Below are 21,244 nucleotides of genomic sequence, written 5' to 3'. Positions count from 1 at the left end.
TGACCTGAGGGCCCCACTCCCCTGGCCAGGCCGCTGCCCTCACTGCCCCGCAGTCCTCACACCTCCTAATAAGTAGTTTGTCTCGGTCCTCACTCACCTGAGGTCTGGCCTGGGCTGGGGTCTCCGTCTGTCGCCGTCCACCTGCCGTGCTGCAGGCAGTGTGGGTGTGAGAATAACATTTGCTTTGATTAAAATCCTGGCCCAGAAGCAGTCTGTGTGTGTCTGTCGAGGCCGCCTAAATCCCCAGAGTAACTGACATGGTACCACGAGCTGAGAGCATGTCTGTGGGGACTGTGTCCAGGCTGGCCAGCACGTCGCTCCCAGGCCGTGTCCGTCAGTCCAGGAGGGGAGGGCAGGCCATGCGTGTCCCAGGGCTGGTAGAGAGGCCGGGGCCAGGGAACCAAAGAACCAGTTGCCCGGGAGATGAGGGCTGGGGGGGGGGGGGGGGGGAGACGGTGCGGACCTGGTGAGGGGACAGGGTCTTCCCTGCTTGCTCCCTTCTGAGTACGTGGCCAGCTGCTGAGATGATCAGACGGAGGAGCTGCACTGACACCTGGCAGGTGAGCATGTGGCGAGGGCCATCGCAGCGGCTGCCCCGCACCCCTCCTGCTGTCCTTGGGGCTCCAGAGGCGCGGCAGGCAGCGGGTGAGGGGCCAGGCTGGCAAAGCCTCCGCCAGCGGCTCTCCCCGCTCACACATAGGGCCGCCAGCCACCTCCCTCCCTGCAGCTCCCAGGGGGCGGCAGGTGGGGACGCCCCTAGGCGGGCACAGGACCCCAGGGACACCCCAGGCAATGCCCAGGTCTTCTTGGGGGCCCAGGGGGCTTAGAGCCGGAACTGTGCATCCGTGGGCTTCCTGCTGGCTTGTACTTGAGTTCAGAGAGAACTTGAGAAATCCCGACGTGTGGGTTTGAAAATGTTAAAATTCTGTCAGTTTACATTTTCTTTCATTTAGTGAATGCTGCCGGCGATAGCTGTGGCCTGTGGCCCATTGATCCCTGCGGGTCCCGGGAGAGCTGAGCACAGACCCAGGACAGCGGTGGACTGGCACCGCCTTCCATTTATTCTGTGACCCCGAGGCCAGGAGGGAGTGGTGAGAGCCCAGGGCAGAGGCCAGGGTCCCACCGCCCCCAACTACCACCCCCCCACACACTTCCAAGTGGAGGCCGCCCTCGGTTTGCCGAAATGATGTCAACCCAAACCAAGAAGTCACCACGTGGGCACTGGGGGAGGGAGGGGCAGAGAGGTGGGGGGACCCTGGGAGCGAGGACGCCTCTGCGGGATGGGGCCGCCCGCCCCCTCGCCCCAGCCCACCCCAGCGCGCAGCTCCCCGCGCTCATCCCCAGGGGGACGCGGTGCGCCCAGCCGGCCGGGGACCCTGGCGAAGGCCAGAGGCCTGGGCGGGGCCGGGGGCGTGGGGGCGGAGCCCGCCAGGCGCCCGGTCCCGGGGCGGGACCGCTTGTGACCCTCGGGTCTTTGTGACTTGGGGCTCTGACCGCGGGGCGCCAGTGTGACCCCCGCAGCGCGCTGCTGGGACCGCAGGACCCGGGCGGGCGGCGAGGTCACTCGCGGACCCTCCGCCCGAGCCTCCATGGCGCGCACCGCCCGCGGCCCCGGCCCCCCCGCCGCCAGCCCCCGCAGCCCCGCGGACCGCAGCCCCGAGCCCGGCCGGCCCCGCCGGGCCTCCCCCGCCTGCGGCTCCGCGCGCCGCCAGCACCGCCGCCGCCCCCGCAGCCGCGCCCCGCGCTCCACGCCGCCCGCGCGCCCGCGCAACCCCACGCCCCGCACCGGCCTCCGCCCCGCGCGCCCGCGGCCCCGCCGCCCGCGGCCCTCCTCTGCGCAATGCGCGCCGCCGGGCTCCCCGGGCGACCGCGGGGCGCTGGTGGCGGGCTGCGGGGGCGGGGAGCGGGCAGCCGGACCACCCCCGGGTGAGCTCGGCCCCCCTACGGGCCCCCCACGGCCGGGCCTGCCGGCCCCAGACAGGAGGCTCCGCCCCGCCCCGCCCCGGCGAGGAGCCCCTGACCCGCCCTCCCGGTAGAATTCCAGCCCCACACCCCACCGCATTCTAAGCCTCCTCCCACCCCTCCACCCCCTCTCCTGCCCTTCCTGCCCCACACCTCCCTCATGTGTGCTCCCCCGCCCCTCACCTTCCCCACCCGACATCCGCCCTCCCCACACCTGCCCCAGCCCAATCTCCCCCACTGGCCCCACTCCACACCTGAACCCGCACCTTCCTCACCTGCCCTCCCTACACCTTCCCCACCCCACACCTGCTCTCCCCCCCCCCCCCCACCAGCCCTCACCTGCCCCTGCTCCCCGCTGGGATCCATCCCTGACATCCCCCTCCTTGCAGGGCCTGGAGCAGGAGCTGGAGCTGGAGCAGGAGGAGGAGCAGAAGCTGGAGCTGGAGCTGGAGCTGGAGCTGGAACCAGAGCAGAACCGGGAGCTGGAGCCAGAGCTGGAGCCGGAGCAGGAGCTGGAGCCGGACCCGGAGCCGGAGCCGGAGGGAGGAAGGGCGAACTGCCGGAGCCTGGAATGGAGCAGGGGGAGAGGAAGAGGTTCCTGTCCGCCTCGTCGGAAGGAGACTGGAGAGAAGAAAACAGTCAGTATCACCCGCCCGCCCATGTTCCTGCTGCCCCTGGGCCTCTATGAGATCAGACTCGGTGTCTCTCTCTGACCAGGACTTGCCGCCTGCTGCTCCTGGAGACCTGCTCGGCCTCCGTGGGCCGTGGCACTGCCCTGTGCTTGTGGGTGTGAGTGGTTGATTTGCACACACACACATGCACACACGCACACACGCATGCACACACGCATGCACAGACACGAGGCCTGCGGGCTGTGTGAGCTCGTTGATTGCAGAGTGGTCTGGGCGAGAAGGAACGTGGTGACACCGTCTTCCCGCAGGTGCAATCAGTGTTTTGTGGTCTCAGTGCAGGAACGAAAGACCTCCTTTAAGGCAGCTGTCAGTGGCATTTTAACGTTCCTTTCTGATCGATTCTCATGTATTTATGAAAACAATTGACTTCATTTTACTGACTGGAGTCTGGTGATGTTACTGACACACTTACTACTACAATAGCAGAGATCCATGGAGATCTGTGCTGTGCACACGCCTCTGTAAGCCTTCTCCATCTCCGTGCATCTTATTTCTTTTTCCTGCGTTACTGCATTGGCCTGCTCTCCCATGGAATGCCGGATACAGGCCAGAGACTGGAACCTTTTTTGTTGTTGTTTTTCCAAGCCAAGTGCTCAGTATTTCACCGTGAGGTATGATATCGCTCTGCACGTTACCGAAGGTTCCCTTTTACGTGGCTCACTAAGAACTTTTAAATGAACAGCCATTACATCTTACCACACACGTTCTTCTGCATCTGTTGAGGTGATAATACACACTGAGTGGCCAGATTATTATAATCTCTGAACGTGTAATAATCTGGCCACTCAGTATGTGTGTATGTGTATATGTGTGTGTGTGTACACACACACACACACACACACACACATACATTAGAGGCCCAGTGCATGAATTTGTGCATGGGTGGGGTCTGGCTAGCCTGGCCAGGAGCAGGGGACATGGGCAGTTGGCCGACCTGCCTGCTGGTTGAACTCCTGGTCGAGGGGACAGTTTGCATATTAGCCTTTTATTATATAAGATTACATAGGATATATACAGAGAGGCCAGAGTATTATGTGTTCAGAGATTATCATCAACTGGCCACTCATTGTATTTGTTCCTTTCATCTCTGCATGTGGTGGGTTATCTTGAGGGATTGTCAGATATTAAATCAACTTTGTACTCATGGACCACATTCCACGTGGTCATGCTGTTGTGTTTTATATGTCACTGGATTTGACTAAAGTTTTTTTGTTTAAGCTTTTATTATTATTATCATTATTATTATTAGAGAGAGGAAGAGGGAGGGAGGGAGAGAAACATACTTTGGCTGCCTCCCACATGCCCCCTACTGAGGATCGAGCCTTAAGTGGTGACTTCAGTTCGTGGGACGATGCTCAGCCAACTGAACCACTCGGGCACAGCTTGTGTCTCCTTTTATGAGTGAGATCGGCCTGCACTTCCTGTCTTGTAACGTTCCTGTCAGGTTTGGGTGTTCAACTTATGGCTTCATAAAAAGAGATGAAAAGAGTCCATTTTCCCCATTCGATGAAAGGCTTTATATAAGATTTTTAAGTTTTTAAATTGTTTTTCTTGTTTTGGCTGCTTTTTAGATATTCCTCCCTACCCCCTTAAATCTTTGGGGAAAAGGACCTGTGATGCCTTCAGACCTTGAGTTTCACTGGGGAACACGTAAATGGTGAATTTCTTGAACAGAAATAGGCACATCCATGTCCTATTATGTCCGTGTGGGTGAGCCGTGTCTCTCGAGGAGAACACCGTTTGACATGAGCTGTCAGTTACTGGCGTGTGGAGGCGCACAGACTGACTGTCGTTTTAATACGTGTGCCCCTGCATCCCTACCATTGGTAGCCCGTGTTTCTCCCCCTCCTGACCCGTCCATGCGGAGGCTTATCCCTTTAAAGCGTGTTGCCAAGGTCCAGCTTTTGGGTTGGCCTATTTTCTCTAGAGTACATCTGCTTTTTATTTATTTATTTATTTATTTATTTATTTTAAATCAATTTTTATTCACATTATTACAAAGGTTCCTCATTTCTTCCCCCCTCCACGAGGTTCCCACTGCTTTTTATTTCATGGAAGTCTTGTCTTCCTTCTATTATTTTTTACCTCCTCTTTCTTTTCGTTTAATTGGTGTCTCTCTAGCCTCTTGAGATGGCAGCTTAGATAATGTTCAGTTTGTTTTCTTTTCTAACGTATACGCTTAAAATCTGTACACTCCCCCATCACCACGGAGCAGTGTTACAATGCTCTGATAGGTCACATTCTCATTCTCATTTGATTCAAATCATGTTAAAATTGGCTTTGATTCATGTTTTATTTTAGACGTGGGCTGCTGCCCTGGCTGGCGTGGCTCAGTGGATAGAGCGTTGGCCTGCGGACCGAAGGGTCCCGGGTTCGATTTCGGTCAAGGGCATGGACCTTGGTTGTGCCCTGGCCCCGGTCAGGGCTCGCACAGGAGGCAACCGATCAGTGGCGTTCGGTGGTGTAGGTGTGCCACAGCCTTTCTGTCTGCTCACCTGCGGACGGGCACTTGGGCTGCTTCCGACCTCGGCTTCTGTAAATGAAGCTGCAGTGAGTGTACAGGTGCGTGTATTCTTTCGGGAGCTTCGGATCTATCCAGGAGTGGACTTGCTGAGCCCAGCTGATTCATAATTTAATGCATAATGATTGGCACCTGGCAGTGGCCCATGGGGGCAGCCTGTCCGAACCCGTGGCGAGCTGAATTCTGTTGGAATGGCTCCCCCGCCTTGTCCGCTTCAGGGAATTTCTGAGGATGGCCTCCACCTGCCCTTGATCCTCACAACGGCCCATCTTTTCTAAGTTTCTTGGTTTACTGCCCGAAGTTTACACTATCCTCTTGTTCTCTGAACACCTGCGGGCGGGGCCTTCCTGCCATGACGGCTTCGCTGCCTCTCTCCGTTGTCGGCAACTCAGTCACCCATCTCACCAATCCGACGAGTCTCCAGTCGGGCTTGGTCGATTCTCTTTATCGAATTAAAAATATTTCTTGTGATTCGGGGTTTATGCTGACTTGGTTCTGTCTCACGTCTCTTCTCCCCGTGTGTTGGCCTTCAGTGTTTCGCAGTGGGGGCTGGAACTCCCGCCGTGGACATGCCCTCACGGCCCCTGGGGCTGATGCTGGCACAGTGTTCCCGTTCCTCTGTCCCGGAGGCTTCCTCGGCCGCTGGGGTGGGGAGCCTGCCTGTCACAGGGGTGGTTTCTGCCCGATACTTGGTCCTGTTTTCGATCCCGAACTGAACGGAGCCGGGGCTGGCGGGGGGAGAGGGGGGCAGACAGTATCTCCTGTGGGGACCACATGGGTCCCTGTCAGTGTCTGGGGGTCACGGCGCGTGGCTGTGGAGCTAGGGAGGCGACGTTCAGACCATCACATCCAGATCTCAGTCCTCGCCTGCCTTTGGTGGCTTGTCCGTCTGTCCGTCAGTCACTGAAAACACAGCCGCTCTGGTGTGTGAGGCCCGTTCCCCAGCTGCCACTCTGTCTGCATGGACCACTGTTCCCAGTGCAGACGTCCCACAAATGGAATCCAGGAGCCAGGCCCAGTGTCGGGCCAGGTGTGGGCTTGCCGGTGTGTGCCTGAGCCCGGGACCTGTGCTTCTGCCACGGAGCAGAACACGGCAACTCTGACACGCCCCGTTGCCAGTGTCACCCGATGGCCCACTCCACAGGACACGCCGTCCTTCTCGGGGCCTCGGCACAGCTCCCTCTCGGAGGCCCAGGCGCTGCAGACCTGTTCCTGTGTGGTGCCAGGCGGGGTCGTGGGTCGCCTGCTCCATGTGGCAGTGCCTCGGGGCTGGGGGCTCCTGGGTCCGTCCCCGAATGGAGTGCAGGCCGGGGGCCGGGGCTGTGGGCGGCTGGGCCTCTGTTAACCCGCCTGTGTCTCCCATTTGCCTCCGTATCTGCTTTCTCTTTTACAGAATTAAAACGAGACGTATCTTCTTCCCCCAAATTGGACAGATACAAAATGGCGAGACAGCTGACGGAAAAGGCCATCAAGGTGAACGCTCTTGGGGACTCAGCGGGGAGGGGTTGTCTTTTAAATACGGGGTTTGATTTTGGAATTTGGGGAGTGAGTTCAGAGCTCTGACACCAACACCCCCCTCCCGGCCGGCCTTGGTCCCTGACCCCCAGGCCTGGTCCCTGTGTGGAAGCTTGCACTAGAGTTACTTTAAAAAAATTTTTAAAATTGATTTCAGAGAGGAAGAAAGAGGGAGAGAGATAACCATCAAAGATGAGGGAGAACCATGGATCGGCTGCCTCCTGCATGCCCCCTGCTGGGACTCGAGCCCACAACCCAGGCGTGTGCCCTTAACCAGGAATGGAACCTGGGACCCTTCAGTCCGCAGGCCAATGCTCTATCCACTGAGCCACACCAGCTGGGGCTAGAGTTACTTTTTATTTAAGCTGGACACTGGAAATACTCTCAACATGGGGCGCGGGCAGACATATGGGCCATGGAAGCCTGTCCTGCCCCCTCCCGCCATGCTGCCTCAGGCCATGGGCGCACTTCCCGGCCTGGCTCCCGAGGACCCTGGGGCCCGTGTGCCGGCCCCGCTCCCCAGGCCCCTCTAGGTGCATCGCAGGAGGGATAGGCCGGCAGACACGCCCCCGCCCCTCCTGGGGCCCCCTCCACCCTGGACCCATCACCTTTTCTGTCCTTGTGCAGAAGGCCAGGACTGTGGGAGCCCCGAGGGACCCAGGCACCTGGTTACGTGAGCCCGTGCTCAGCACAACACATGCCTGGTCACCCAACTGCATGGCTCGCCATGCACCTGGGGAGAGAACCAGGACACACATGACACGTGTTGTGGGGCAGCAGACACCAGCCCTGAGAAGACGTCCATCACCCCTGGCAGCTGCTCCCCCTCTCCAATCCTGCTGCCCCCCCCCCATCCTTCCCACAGTGCCTTCCATGACCACGCTCACCATCCTTTCTGGGAATTCCTAGAAAGAGACCCAGAGCACCTCAGTGACTCAACTCTCCTCTGCAGCCTGCACACACATCAACGTGCCAGACTACAAACATCCCTCAGAGAACGGCTTTAGCTGCACTTCACGCACTTTCATTTGTAGCGTTTTTATTGCGAGTCCGTGGAAAGTATCGTGTAGTCCCTGTGATTCCTTCCTCCCTGCTCCACTTGCAAGCCTGGTTCTGAGCGCTGTGCTTTTCCTGGTTATTTTGTTGCCGATTCCGCTGCAGGTTGCATGGCGGCCGAGAATGCAGGCTGTGTGAAGCCCTCCTGCTGAGGTGCTTTGTGCCCGTTTTGTGACTAAGAAAAGGTGGGGTGAGCGGTCTCTCCACTGCCCTTGGGCGGCCTCTGCTGTTTGCTCTGCTCGTGTCCTGTGGCCACAGGATCCTGTCTGTCCCATCCTTTCCCGGGAGAAGGTGTTAGCGCCTGTCACACTGGGGACGTGTCTGCTCTTCCGTTCTGCCCATTTTCGCTGCAGATAACGTGTGGTCCCATCAGTAGGTGCACAGAGGGCACCGTTCTGCAGGACCCACACTTTCCTCTCAGTGATTAAGTAACTAGTGGCTCGGTGCGTGAAATTCATGCACATTAAAAGGGGATTGGTTAGAGGAAATATTTTAAGATTGCCATTTGCCCTTTTTCTGTAATAGAAGTGCCAGAGATGAAAGAAAATTAGTAAAATGTATATGAAAGTCTCCCTCCATCCAGAGTCTGGGGCTCACCACGGGACCCAGAGTCGAGTCCCCTCCCACCACCCGCACGCCCTTCGAAAACTCAGAAGACCCAGACCCGGCCAGCCCCTCCAGGTGGGGGTGCAGCCTCAGGTCCCCCAGCCTGGCACAGGGGCAAGGGGTGCAGCTTGAGGTCCCCCATCAAGCCCTGCCGGGCAGGGGGCACAGCCTGAGGTCCCCCGGCCTGGCGCCATGCAGCCTCAGGTGCCTGCCGTTCAGTCGTGAAGTTACGGAGTCCTTGCTAATTTGCATATTCCTCTATTACATATATAGATTGTCTTTAGTGACGCTCATTTGATTTTTTAAAATCCTCACCCGAGGATATTTTTCCAATGATTTTTAGAGAGTGGAAGAGAGAGGGTGAGACAGAGTGAGTAAGACATCGATGTGAGAGAAACAGCATTGATTGGTTGCCTCCTGCACGCATCCTGAACCAGGCCCCGGGCTGGGAAGGAGCCTGCAACCGAGGTACATGCTCTTGTCTGGAATCGAACCCGGGACCCTTTGGTCCACAGGCCGATGCTCTTTCCACTGAACCACACCAGCCAGGGCTGGACGGATTGCTTTTAAAAATTGCACTTCTTGCCCTGGCTGCTATGGCTCAGTGGATATAGCGTCTGCCCGTGGAGTGAAGTGTCCTGGGTTCGATTCCAGTCAAGGGCACAGGCCTGGTTGTGGGCTTGGTCCCCGGCAGGGGGCATGCAGGAGGCAGCCAGTCAGTGGTTCTCTCTCATCACTGATGCCTCTCCCTCCCCCTCCCTTGCTGACATGCGCACACACACATTTCCCTGCCCGTCGCTGACCCTGCCTCTCTCCCTCAGGACAAGAAGATCTTCTCCATCCACGGGCACTACCCGGTGATCCGTGAGCTGCTGCGCAGGAAGGGCTGGGTGGAGAAGAAGCTGCACTTCCTGCCCAAGGGCTCCCCCAGGGGCGATGGCGACAGCGAAGGGGCCGCTGGTAGATATCGACCCTCGTCCCTCCGGAGACGTGCGTGTGGTCTCCAGGCTCTGGGCATGTGCCAGCCCCTCCCCCCACCCCCCACCCCCCACCCCCCCGTCCTGGGACCTGGGCCTCCCCCGAAGGCAGAGGACCCCCGCCTCCCACCCAGGCACCCATACATGGCAGGCGCTTCCGCACCCCGGTGTTGACCACCTCTCAGCGGCCCCACCGTGTGTGCCCTGACATCTCTCCTCCGGCCTCGGCTCCCCAGGGTCCTCCCACCACCGCCCCATCCCTCTGCCTCCCCTGCCCCCAGCCCTGCACCTGCTCCAGCCAGGACCCCGCAGACGAGGCCGCCGGCAGGCAGGTGATGCCGGCCATGACGCAGGGGCGCCCCATGTTGTGTTTGCAGAAACCAAACGCGCTGAAGGCAAAGAGAACCAGGACGTGGCCTTTGAGGAGACGGACGACATCCATGATGTGATGGTAGGTCCCCCGCGCGAGTCACAGGGGATCGGCTGCCGTGGTGGCCTCGGCGCCCCCCGCTGTGCCCGGGGCGGGGACACGCCCCGCACGAGGCCTCTGGGCTGGAGAGCAGGACCCCGGGCCCCCCCCCCCCCGGATCGGGTGGACCCTGCACGGCCGCAGTGACCCCTCCGGGCTGGTCCTGACGGAGGCCTCTTGCCAGTCCAGGTTGGTGCGAAACGAGATCCCTTACTTCCTGTGGACGATCAAGAGGGACTCCATCGACTACCACAGCCTGAGCGGCGACCAGATGCTCAACCACTTCGGCAAGACGGCGTCCTTCACCACCAAGGTGAGGGCGGGAGCGCAGTGCCCTCGGGGGCCCTGCCCCTGCCTTGGACCTGCCATTGACGGAGGATGAGCCGAGGCCCAGGGCCCGGCTGGCCGGGGTGGGCGGGCTGCGGGCGGACAGAAGGGCCGGAGGTGGAGCCTGACTGTTCGCTGTCCCCGCAGATCGGGCTGTGCCTGAACATGAGGAACCTGCCCTGGTACGTCCAGGCCAACCCCGACACCTTCTTCCCGCGCTGCTACGGCCTGGGCTCCGACAGCGAGAAGCAGGAGTTCCTGGGTGGGTAGCTGGCCCGCGCCCGGACCCTGAACTCCACACTGCAGGGCCTTCGGGAGGGAGCTGGCCGCCGGGGCTGAGGGCCAGGCCGGGGCCAGGTGCTGGCGGAGGGACTGTCCCACCCGGACCTGGGGCTCAGCTCCGTGCACACGGCGAGGGCCCTCGGGCCATGGAGCCGTGGCACCTGCCGCACCCTGCCCTGTGCCTCACCCCACGGGGGCTCCAGGGAGCAGATGCCCAGGCAGTGGGACCGTCAGGGTGGACTGGAGAGGGAGCTGGTGGAGCCCTTGGAGGCAGGGCTGAGAGCCTGGAGCAGGGAAGGTGGTGGGGCTCCCGGACCTCAGTCCAGGGGGGCAGGTGGAACCCTTCTGCAGAGCGTCGGAGGGGGAGGCGGGTGCAGGTGTCCGCCCCTGGGCTGTAGGACCCCTGGGCAGAAGGCCCCCAGATTGTGGGACCCCGGGCTGTGGGACCCTGGTCACCCCGGGCAGAGGGCCCCTGGGCTGTGGGACCCCCAGGCTGTGGGACCCCCGGGGTGTGGGGACCCCGGGCACCCCGGGCAGAGGGCCCCCAGACTGTGGGACCCCTGGGCTGTGGGACCCCTGGGCTGTGGGACCCCCGGGGTGTGGGACCCCCGGGGTGTGGGGACCCCGGGCTGTGGGACCCCGAGCTGTGGGACCCCAGGCTGTGGGACCCCCAGGTTGTGGGACCCCCGGGGTGTGGGACCCCCGGGCTGTGGGACCCCCGGGGTGTGGGACCCTGGGCTGTGGGACCCCCGGGCTGTGGGACCCCCGGGGTGTGGGACCCCCGGGGTGTGGGGACCCCGGGCACCCCGGGCAGAGGGCCCCCAGACTGTGGGACCCCTGGGCTGTGGGACCCCCGGGCTGTGGGACCCCCGGGCTGTGGGACCCCGGGCTGTGGGACCCTTGGGGTGTGGGGACCCCCGGGCTGTGGGGACCCCGGGGTGTGGGACCCCCGGGGTGTGGGACCCCCGGGCTGTGGGACCCCCAGGTTGTGGGACCCCCGTGGTGTGGGACCCCCGGGCTGTGGGACCCCCGGGCTGTGGGACCCCTGGGCTGTGGGACCCCGGGCTGTGGGACCCCGGGGTGTGGGACCCCCAGACTGTGGGACCCCGGGGTGTGGGACCCCGGGCTGTGGGACCCCCAGGCTGTGGGACCCCCGGGGTGTGGGGACCCCGGGCACCCCGGGCAGAGGGCCCCCAGACTGTGGGACCCCTGGGCTGTGGGACCCCCGGGCTGTGGGACCCCCGGGGTGTGGGACCCCCGGGGTGTGGGGACCCCGGGCACCCCGGGCAGAGGGCCCCCAGACTGTGGGACCCCTGGGCTGTGGGACCCCCGGGTTGTGGGACCCCCGGGCTGTGGGACCCCGGGCTGTGGGACCCCGGGCAGAGGGCCCCTGGGCTGTGGGACCCCCAGGTTGTGGGACCCCCGGGCTGTGGGACCCCGGGCTGTGGGACCCCTGGGCTGTGGGACCCCGGGCTGTGGGACCCCGGGCACCCCTGGCAGAGGGCCCCCAGACTGTGGGACCCCTGGGCTGTGGGACCCCGAGCTGTGGGACCCCCGGGCTGTGGGACCCCGGGCTGTGGGACCCCGGGCTGTGGGACCCCGGGGTGTGGGACCCCGGGCAGAGGGCAGCTGGCGCAGGCGCCACCCCGGGCCCAGCGTGGTGGAGGGGGCGAGGCCTCGGTGCCTTTGCAGATGACTTCCGGCGCACGGCGGCCACCAGCATCCTCAAGTGGGTGGTCAGCCACCAGCGCTGCCCCCGGAGCCAGGCCCCGGGCAGGCCCAGGGAGGCCCAGGACGCCGACCCCGGCAGCCAGAAAGGTGCGTGCACCCGACCCGACCCAGCCTGTTCCCACACCCGGAGGCTGCTGGGCTGGCGTGGAATTCGTCCTCCTGCCCCGCTGCTGGGCGCTGGGCTCCTGCAGGCGCTACAGCTGTGTCCCCTCCCCAGGCCAGAGGGCGGGGCGCGGCGGGGGTGTCTCTGCTGTTCAAGCTCCTGGAGGGAAAAGGGGGGTTCCCACCGGAGCCTCCGGCAGCTGCAGCCTGGTCCGGCCGCTGTGCGTGTGCCCGCCCGCCGGGCACTGCAGCTCCAGAGACGCTGGGTGCCGGCCTCCCTGTGCCGAGGACCTGACGCCACTTTGGCCCTGCGTTTGCTCGGCGTTGCTGGCGGTTAACACGGGACGGACTTCTGAGCTCCAGTGTCAGACTGAGGCCTGAGCCACCGCTTTTCACTTTAAAAATAGTCACTTGACGTCATTTCCGCCTCAGCACATGCTTAGCCGCCTGAGGAACCTCTCCGCCAGGCACACAAGCCGGCCTGCTCGGCGGCGGGCGGCGGGCCGGGCCTGGGCCGCTGGGCCCCGGTCTGCGCCCCCGGCCGCCTCCCCGCAGGGCCTGCCCACACCTTGTGCTCAGTCCCCATGCCCCACGTGGGCCAGTGGCTTTGGTGGCAGCGGGCCCCTGGGTGAGGGCCCTCCCTGTGGTCAGTGCCTCGCGAGACCCCCAGCGATCTCGACCCCGGATTCCAGGGACCGAGCGATGCTGAGTAGGAGGCTGCTGTGCGAGGCGCTGAGCCCACACGTGCCAGCTCTGGGACGCCATCGCTGCCCCGCGGGCTTGTCACAGAGCGTTTACTAAACTCCACGGAGTGCATGTTTCCGGGAGAGTTTGTAGGAAGGGCTGTCTTGCTGGAGGCGGTGGGGGCACTGGGTGGGCACCCAGCAGTGGGAGGACCTGCCCAGACCGTATGGCACCCAGGTGGCTGCCAAGACGCATCCCCGGCGAAGCATGTGGCCTGGGCGGGGCCCACTCCCCGCGCCTGCGCTTGGTTTCAGCTCCCGAGAACAACGCGAAGCCCCTGGGCCTCTCGGGGCAGCTGGTGGACATGGCGTGCCAGGTGTGCCAGGCCTACCTGGCGCAGCGGGAGCACGAGGACATCGACGTCGCCAAGGACGCCGCCAAGGACCTGACGGAGGAGCAATGGAAGGAGCTGACTCAGCAGTACTACGCCCTCATCCAGTAAGAGCAGCCGAGGGCGCGGGCTGGGAGGCCCGGGACTCAGCCTCCCTGACGTCGCGATGCCTGCCTGGGTGTGAGGGTCGCCATCTGGGCCAGGCTGGCGTTTCTGTCAGGAGGTCCCATAGGGGGATGCATCCCAGACACCACCTCCCGTCGGACACAGGGGCGGCAAGGGCCACACTGACCTGGGCCCCACTCGGGAGCCCGCCTTCGTCTCCTGCAGCCTTTCCTCGGCCAGGCCCGCATCCTCCCGTGTCCGCGCCCCGGCCGGAGCCGCCTTCCGCGGGGGAGCCCACGTGCTGCCCTGAGACCCGCGCTCTGCTCCTTGCTTCGTAGTGGCAATGCCTTCCTCTCCAGCCCGAGGACCCACTTCTCGCAATGCCAGGCGCTGCTGAACAGAATCTCCTCCCTGAGCCCGCAGACCGACATCGACGGGCTGCGCAACGTGTGGATCGTCAAGCCCGCGGCCAAGTCCCGGGGCCGCGGTGAGTTCCCAGTGCCGCCGCCCACCACCGGTGAGGAGGCGGCTGGACACCAGGCTCCCGGCACCTCAGGACTGTCCTCCCGGCGTTTGTCCTGAGCTCTGCTAGTTCCTTAGGACGCTCCTTCCTATTCCTACGTCAGACGGGTCTCCCGTCTCCTTGTGCATAAGAATGATCTTGGCAACAGGCTTATGCAGCCGCTTAGCGGCTGAAGGACCTCCTGCTCGGCAGCAGGCGTGCCCACTCCTCCGGCCCATTAAGAACCCACCTTGAGCCCCAGGTGCGCTCGGGGGCCTGAGCCCCCTATAAGCCTTGTCCACGGTGACTGCGTGTCTGTTCTATGCCTCATCTTCTTGCATCGCACCATGACCATATTCTTCTTTTTATTCCCAATGGTCAACGCTGTGCTTCTTTCTCTCTTTATTTTTAAACAAGATTTCAAAGTGAATTTGTGCTTCCAAAGAACAACTTTTGGTTACATTTTTTTGTGTTCATTGTTTCTGTAAGGAACACTTTATTCTCTTGACTCAAACTTAAATGCTATGCATTTATTTTCAATATTTTTTGTGCAACTAAAAGCTTCAAGGCTATGAAATTTCCTCTGAATGTGGCCTTAGCTGCACCCCCTTGTTTGTTATATAATTTTCTTATTTTCCTGAGCCTCTAAATATATTTTTTCTTATCATTTGGATATTCTGTTTGCCTCTTGAATTATTTCTTCATTGTCCTTGTTTTAAATTCACAAGTGGTTAACTTTTATGTGACTTTTAAAGATCTCTTAATCTGATGTTACTGCATCCAGTCCTAAACATCGTCTGTCCTGAAACATTCTCTCTCCCGGGCTTTTGCCTGCTCTCCCGGCCGGAGCAGTGCTAGGCCTTGGCTCTGTCCTGAGCCCACGGCTCTGTACGGCAGCGCTATCTGCTGGTGGCTCCCTGCTCCTGTCCCTCAGGCCAGACCTGCTCCCACTGCACCCCAGGATGCCCACAGACTCACCTGTTCAAGACCCCGTGCCCCACTTTCCTCCCGGTTGCTGGCTGTGTCCCCGCCTCTGTGGCCTCCGTGCTCTCAGCTCCACGTCATGCCATCGCTGTTGCTTTGTCCCAGCATTTACTTCAGGGTGGAGAGGTCTCATCTGACGAAGGGACCAGTCTTGTCCTTTCATGAGGACAGCTTGCCTGTGTTGTGCCTCTGCACTGGGCAAAGGGCCCCTTTCCACCCTCTGTCAGTCAGGATGGGCCATCTTGTGCCGCGTAACAAACAGTCCCCAAACCTCAGTGGCTCTCAACGAGGCCATGAGTTTCCCCACGTTCATCCCTCTCACGCCCGTCACCCATGCAGCTTGGCCTGGGAGGGTGGTGTAGGGGGGGCTCTGCCCACCAACGTCCCCCACCCTCGATGGCACCACTTGCTTCTGGGAAGTGGGCACAGGGCCTGTAGGTGACAGCAAAGGCTGTGGCAGGAGTAGTGATGTCACTTCTGCTCAGACATCACTGCTCATGACTAGTCACGTGACCTAACGGGGTGTGTGTGTGTGTGTGTGTGTGAACTTGAGATACCATAACCCCCCTGCAGAGTAGAGGAGGGCCCACTGTGGTAGGCACTAGTGCACCCAGCCCATCCCCTTTGTCCTGTCACCCGTGAGCATAAGGCCTCCCTGGGCCCTTCCACAGGCGGAGCAGCCCACACCCCTGCCTGCTGGCTTCCCAGAGAGTCCTCTCCCCCCCCTCAGTGGGCTGTGGCCGTGAGGTCCGCTGAGCACGGCCCCTTGCAGACATCGTGTGCATGAACCGCGTGGAGGAGATCCTGGAGCTGGTGGCGGCGGACCACCTGTCGCCCAAGGACAAGTGGGTGGTGCAGAAGTACATCGAGACGCCTCTGCTCATCTACGACACCAAGTTCGACATCCGGCAGTGGTTCCTGGTCACCGACTGGAACCCCCTGACCATCTGGTTCTACAAGGAGAGCTACCTGCGCTTCTCCACCCGGCGCTTCTCCTTGGACAACCTGGACGGGTGAGTGGCGGGTCCGCGCGCGGGCGGGCACGGGCGGGGCGGGCACGGGCGGGGCGGGCACGGTGTCCGCTGTTGCCCACCAACCCCCACGTGAGGCACAGAGAGGAGGCCCCCCAAAGCCAGCGCTCTGCGCGCCCACGAAGTGTGTATCTTCAGGAAATCCCGGAAGCACCCCTCTCCCTGCCCCTCCCCTGCTTCTCCATCTGGGACCCCCGGCTGGCAAGGGCGTCCCTGAAGTCATTTCTGAGTGGGCGTGGCTCTGCCAGGCAGGGAAGCCCAAGGGTCCGCCACCCCAGCGCCGTGCCTGGGTCCCACGGAGTAAACTTACCCACAGTCACCAGGGGGGGGGGGGCCGGATGGGAATCCCAGACACACGTGCAGGACGTACCTCGGGGCAGCGGTTCTGTTAGCACAGGCCCTCGGCTAAGTGAGCGAACCGGAAGTCCTGCTGGGAATCTTCCCCCAGAAAGGCCGTCGGCCGTGGGGCCCGGAGGTTCAGGGAGGGTGACTCGCTGGAGGTCCCTAGTTGGTGGCCCTGGACAGGTGGGATTTTAAAAAAATACTTGTTCTTATTGATGTCAGAGAGGAAGGGAGAGGGAGAGAGATGGAAACATCTGTGATGAGAGAGCATCCTGGATCGGCTGTCTCCTGCACACCCCACACTGGGGATTGAACCTGCAACCCGGGCCTGTGCTCTTAATGGGAATCAAACTGTGACCTGCAGGTTCATAGGTGGACACTCAACCCTGGAGCCAGGCCGGCCGGGCATGGGCTTCTGGCCTGACCTGGTGGGGTCCCTCCTGCAGCCACCTGGTGCGGGGCCGGGGCCAGGACCGGGCCGGGGTGGGATGGAGCTGGGCTGAGGGCGTGGGGCCGGGCGGGTGGGGGCGCGGCTGCCCTGACCTGGCTGGCCCCGCAGGGCCATCCACCTCTGCAACAACTCCATCCAGAAGCACCTCAAGGTGGACAAGGGCCGCAGCCCGCTGCTGCCCTACCACAGCATGTGGACCAGCACGCGCTTCCAGGAGTACCTGCAGAAGCGCGGCCGCGGCTCCGCCTGGGGCAGCGTCATCTACCCCGCCATGAAGCAGGCCATCGCCCACGCCATGAAGGTGGCCCAGGACCACGTGGAGCCGCGCAAGAGCAGCTTCGAGCTCTATGGCGCCGACTTCATCCTGGGCCAGGACCTGAAGCCCTGGCTCATCGAGATCAACTCCAGCCCCACCATGCACGCCTCCACGCCCGTCACGGCCCAGCTGTGCGCGCAGGTGCAGGAGGACACCATCAAGGTGGTGCTGGACCGCAAGGGCGACCGCAGCTGCGACATCGGCAACTTCGAGCTGCTGTGGAAGCAGGTGCGGCCGCGGGGCGGGGCCGGTGCCGAACGGGGGCGGGGCCGGTCCCCAACGGGGGCGGGGCCAGGTCCCACGGGGGCGGGGCCAGTTCCCAATGGAGGGGGGGCTGAAGGGAAGAGGGGGGTGTGGAGGGAAGGGGGGGCTCCCGGCCTGGCCCTGCCCCGCCGGCTGGCCCCCTCATTCAAGCTAAACCAGGGGTCCCTGGGCCTGCGGGCTGTCCATGCCTCTGGGCCCTTCTCTCTGGGGAAACTGCACCCCCTCAGGGCCTTCCCCGCCCGGGCTGGGGCGCCTGCTGGGTGGGTGGACCCCGCACCGAGGCCTCCCTGGAGGGCGGCAGCCCCGCCGCCCTCTAACCGGCCCCCTGTCCCGCACCCCAGCCCGTCGTGGACCTGCCGCCCGTGTACGGCTCGGACCTGTGCGTGGAGGGCGTGGGCGTGCGCAGAGGCAAGAAGCAGATGCCGCCCATCCCGCACTTGCGCTTCTCGCCGCTGCTGGACCCGCTCAAGGCTCGCGGCCCCCCGGCCATGCCCGACCTGGCGCCCCCGCGGGCCCCGCCGGCCCTGAAGCTCAAGTTCGGGAAGGTGGGTGCCGCCCTCCGCCCCCTCCGCCCCCGGCTCAGCGCTCCTAGGGCCGCTGGAGGCAATCAGGCCGAAGGGCGCGTTCCTTCCCAGTTACCTATGGAAACCCACCCTCCCACCTTCCCGCACGTGAGGCCTGTCCCCCCCCAACTCCCGGTGATTGCTCTCCTGTCGGTGTCAGGCACCACAGTGCCAAGGGCCCCCACCCCCCTGGGCCTCCCTCCTCTGTGAATGTCAATCTCTAATCAGGCTTCACAAGAACCCACTGAGACTTGGGGTTTGTGGAATCCATGGTCTCGGCTCGGGGACACTAACCAGTGACATTGTGTTTCCCTCCCAGAACACGACACGTGTCTCCGTTTACTTAGATCTTAAATTGTGTCACTTTCCCAGTGGCGTGCACACTGAGCGGCCAGATGATGATGACCTCTGAACGCATAATCTGGCCACTCAGAATATAGCCTATAGAATAAAAGGCTAATATGCAAATTGTTCTCTCGACCAGGAGTTCAACCAGCAGGTAGGCTGGCCAACCGCCCATGTCCCCTCCCTCTGGCCAGGCTAGCTGGATCCCACCATGCACAAACTCATACACGGGCCTCTAATATATATATATTATGTGTTCAGAGATCATAATAACCTGGCCACTCAGTGTATGTCCTTCGTTAGATCTGTTCTTGGTTACTTGACGCGCTGAACGACCACATGTGTTGTCAATTCTCTAAATTCCCTCGCTGCTGCTGCTGCTGCCAAAACGCAACGGACTCTTCGCAAGCATGTCAGACGCAAAGGCCAACACGGGCCGAACAAACAAGGTTTATGTTTATGTGAGCCACAAAAAAAAAAAAGCTTCACGTGGCATAGAAACATAGGTTTTTTCGATAGTGACATGCTGTCTACAAAGGGCTGAAATCAATGAGTCATTCTTAATGTAAAATAATAGAACATTTTAATAAACATTAATATTTTTTCTTGAACATTAACTTGTCAGACACTGAACCTATTTTTCTTGTTCTCCGAAAGCAAAATATTTCCTGTTGTGCACCAAACAAGTCAGTCCAAGACTAATGACATTGCCATCGGCTGCTAAAATATTCTCTACTAGTATTAGTGAAGAGAAATGGTGCATCTGTGCGTAAGGCGCGTAAGAGAAATGAATGCAACACAATTATAGTCATCAGTCATTAGCAAACATTGTACTTTGTTATTAATAATTATGTGTGACAGGAGATTGTAAAAATTAAGAGATTTTTATTAAAACGTTTCTTACCTGCCATTACGTTGGCTGGGCCACAAAAATATTCGTTTTGGGCCACATACAGGCCACAGGCCGAGAGTTTGACATGCTTGGTGTACACACCCTGTAACAGCTCCACTGACGTTTCTTTATCACCCAGCTAAGCTTTGGACAAAGGAAATTCACCCTAAAATACTCCTGGAAAGTTGAAAACACAGTTGATAATTATTCAAAGTGTGTATTTTGGGGGACAAAAAGATGTATACACACTTTGTGGTGTTGTTCATCCTCACCCAAGGATATTTTTTTCCATCGATTCTTAGAATGGAAGGGAGGGAGGAGAGAGAAAGAAACATAGAAATGAGAGAGACACATCAATCGATTACCTCCTGCACACACCCCAACCTGGGCCTGAATCAGGCCTGCGACTCAGGCGGACGCCCTCGACCAAGAATCAAACCCATACCTGACCCCTTCTGGCAGCGGCCGATGCTCTAACCACTGAGCAACTGGCCAGGGTGATACACTCACTTTTAACCGTGGACAACTCACTGGATTTTCACTCCTTTTCAGGTTTAACTGATGTGAAACTACGGGTGAAGCCAGACAAAAAGACTGACCCACTAGACTTTTTTACGGGACGCATGAAAGATGAAGTTTACGATACCAAACAGGCAGCAGCTGACGAAGGGTGGGCACACCAACACCGAGCAAAATGATTCTTGATGTTCTGATTCCACGGCTTCGCGAGACCAGCAGCGCCAGGGCCAGAGCCGTCATCGTGTGAAAACAGGTGTTGACCAAAAAAAAAATTTATTCATTCCTGGAGATTCTTTTAAATTTTGAAAATGAGCTGTATGTTAATAAACACTGACTTTATAAGCATTCGACGTGTGCGTACATGTTGGGGGACCCTCTGTGTATTAATTTTCTTGGCCACCACAGCTCACCACGCTCTCGCTGTTCCTAACGATGTGTGTGTGTGGTCTTTTGTCTGCATACGTAGCCCCATCGCGCGCAGAGCCTTCGGTGTGCCTGCTGTGTCTCCCCGTACTGCTGGGAGTCCGTGGTGTTAAAGTGACAGCTCCCAGTGTCTCCTCGTCCATAACGCACAGGCCCAGGTCTTTATAAAGATGCTCAAGGCCCAGTGCACGAAATTCGTGCAAGGGTAGGCCTTCTTCCCCCCGGCTGCTGGCACCGGCTCCCCCCCGGCTGCTAGCAGGCACCCAGGCCCCGGGCTTCCCCTGGAGCCCTGGCTCCATCCAAAAGGTCATCCAGAAGGACATTAGCATATTGCACATTTATTATCATAGACTAGAGGCCCGGTGCACAAAGATTTGTGCAAGAACGGGCCTTCTTTCCTCTGGCTGCTGGCACTGTCTTCAGGCCGGAGCTTTCCCAAGCTGCCCAGAGGCCTGGAGCTGCTGGGACACTCGGCACCTGCATATGCAAATTAACCTGCCATCTTTGGTTAATTTGCATACTCACTCCTGATTGGCTGGCGGGCATCACAAAGGTACGGTCAGTTTGCATCTTTCTCTGTTTGGTGTGGATGCAGGTGGGAAGGCAGGGCACTCCACATGCCCAGGATTCTTCTCATCTTCGCCAAGATGTCACACTGCGCACGAGCAGCCACGTTTCTCAGGAACTTTTTATTCAGCTGAGAGGTCGTCATCACCTTCCAGTCCTTTGCTCTATTTTTGCTGTTAATCCTCACCCCAGGACATTTTTTCTGTTGATTTTTAGAGCGAATGGAAGGGAGTGGGGGGAGAGAGAGGGAGAGAGAAACATCGATGTGAGAGAGACACGTTGGTCGGTTGCTTCCTGAATGTGCCCCAACCAGGGCTGGGATTGAGCCTGAAAGCCGGGCATGTGCCCTGGTTCCTAGGTCAGCACTCACCAGGGTCAGTGTTCGGAAGTTCTGTGGATAAAGCTATCGGGCGTCGCGTTGGGTCCTTTCCCTGGCCTGCACTTTCTAAACGGCATGGAAGCCGTGCCAAGGAGCTTCGGTGTCTGGTGAGGTTGGTGATTGTCATAACCGGTCTCGGTCTGCGCTGTTGCTGGCCTGCGGCTCTCTCCTTTTCTCATAAATGGCTCGTTTTCTTCAAACACGTGATTGTGGGGTCCTCTGAATCCCTTCCAGAAGGCAGGTCCT

The 21,244-nt window shown here is 60.5% G+C and overlaps 1 protein-coding gene across 1 annotated transcript; it reads left to right on the top strand.

Moving 5' to 3' along the window:
• Window positions 1–2,438: 2,438 nt before the first annotated feature.
• On the top strand, window positions 2,439–19,886 carry TTLL8 (tubulin tyrosine ligase like 8). Its single transcript, XM_036430063.2, has 13 exons — window positions 2,439–2,600; window positions 6,569–6,648; window positions 9,174–9,312; window positions 9,707–9,780; window positions 9,983–10,111; window positions 10,273–10,387; window positions 12,100–12,225; window positions 13,239–13,422; window positions 13,759–13,907; window positions 15,679–15,919; window positions 16,839–17,274; window positions 17,652–17,855; window positions 19,663–19,886. The coding sequence occupies exons 1-13, from the start codon at window positions 2,534–2,536 to the stop codon at window positions 19,666–19,668; spliced, it is 1,950 nt and encodes a 649-aa protein (XP_036285956.1). The 5' UTR covers window positions 2,439–2,533; the 3' UTR covers window positions 19,669–19,886.
• The last annotated feature ends 1,358 nt before the right edge of the window (window positions 19,887–21,244 follow it).

Source organism: Pipistrellus kuhlii, unplaced genomic scaffold (genome assembly GCF_014108245.1).
Source record: "Pipistrellus kuhlii isolate mPipKuh1 unplaced genomic scaffold, mPipKuh1.p scaffold_m20_p_101, whole genome shotgun sequence".
NCBI lineage: Eukaryota > Metazoa > Chordata > Mammalia > Chiroptera > Vespertilionidae > Pipistrellus > Pipistrellus kuhlii.
This window is presented reverse-complemented; position numbering and strand designations above follow the sequence as displayed.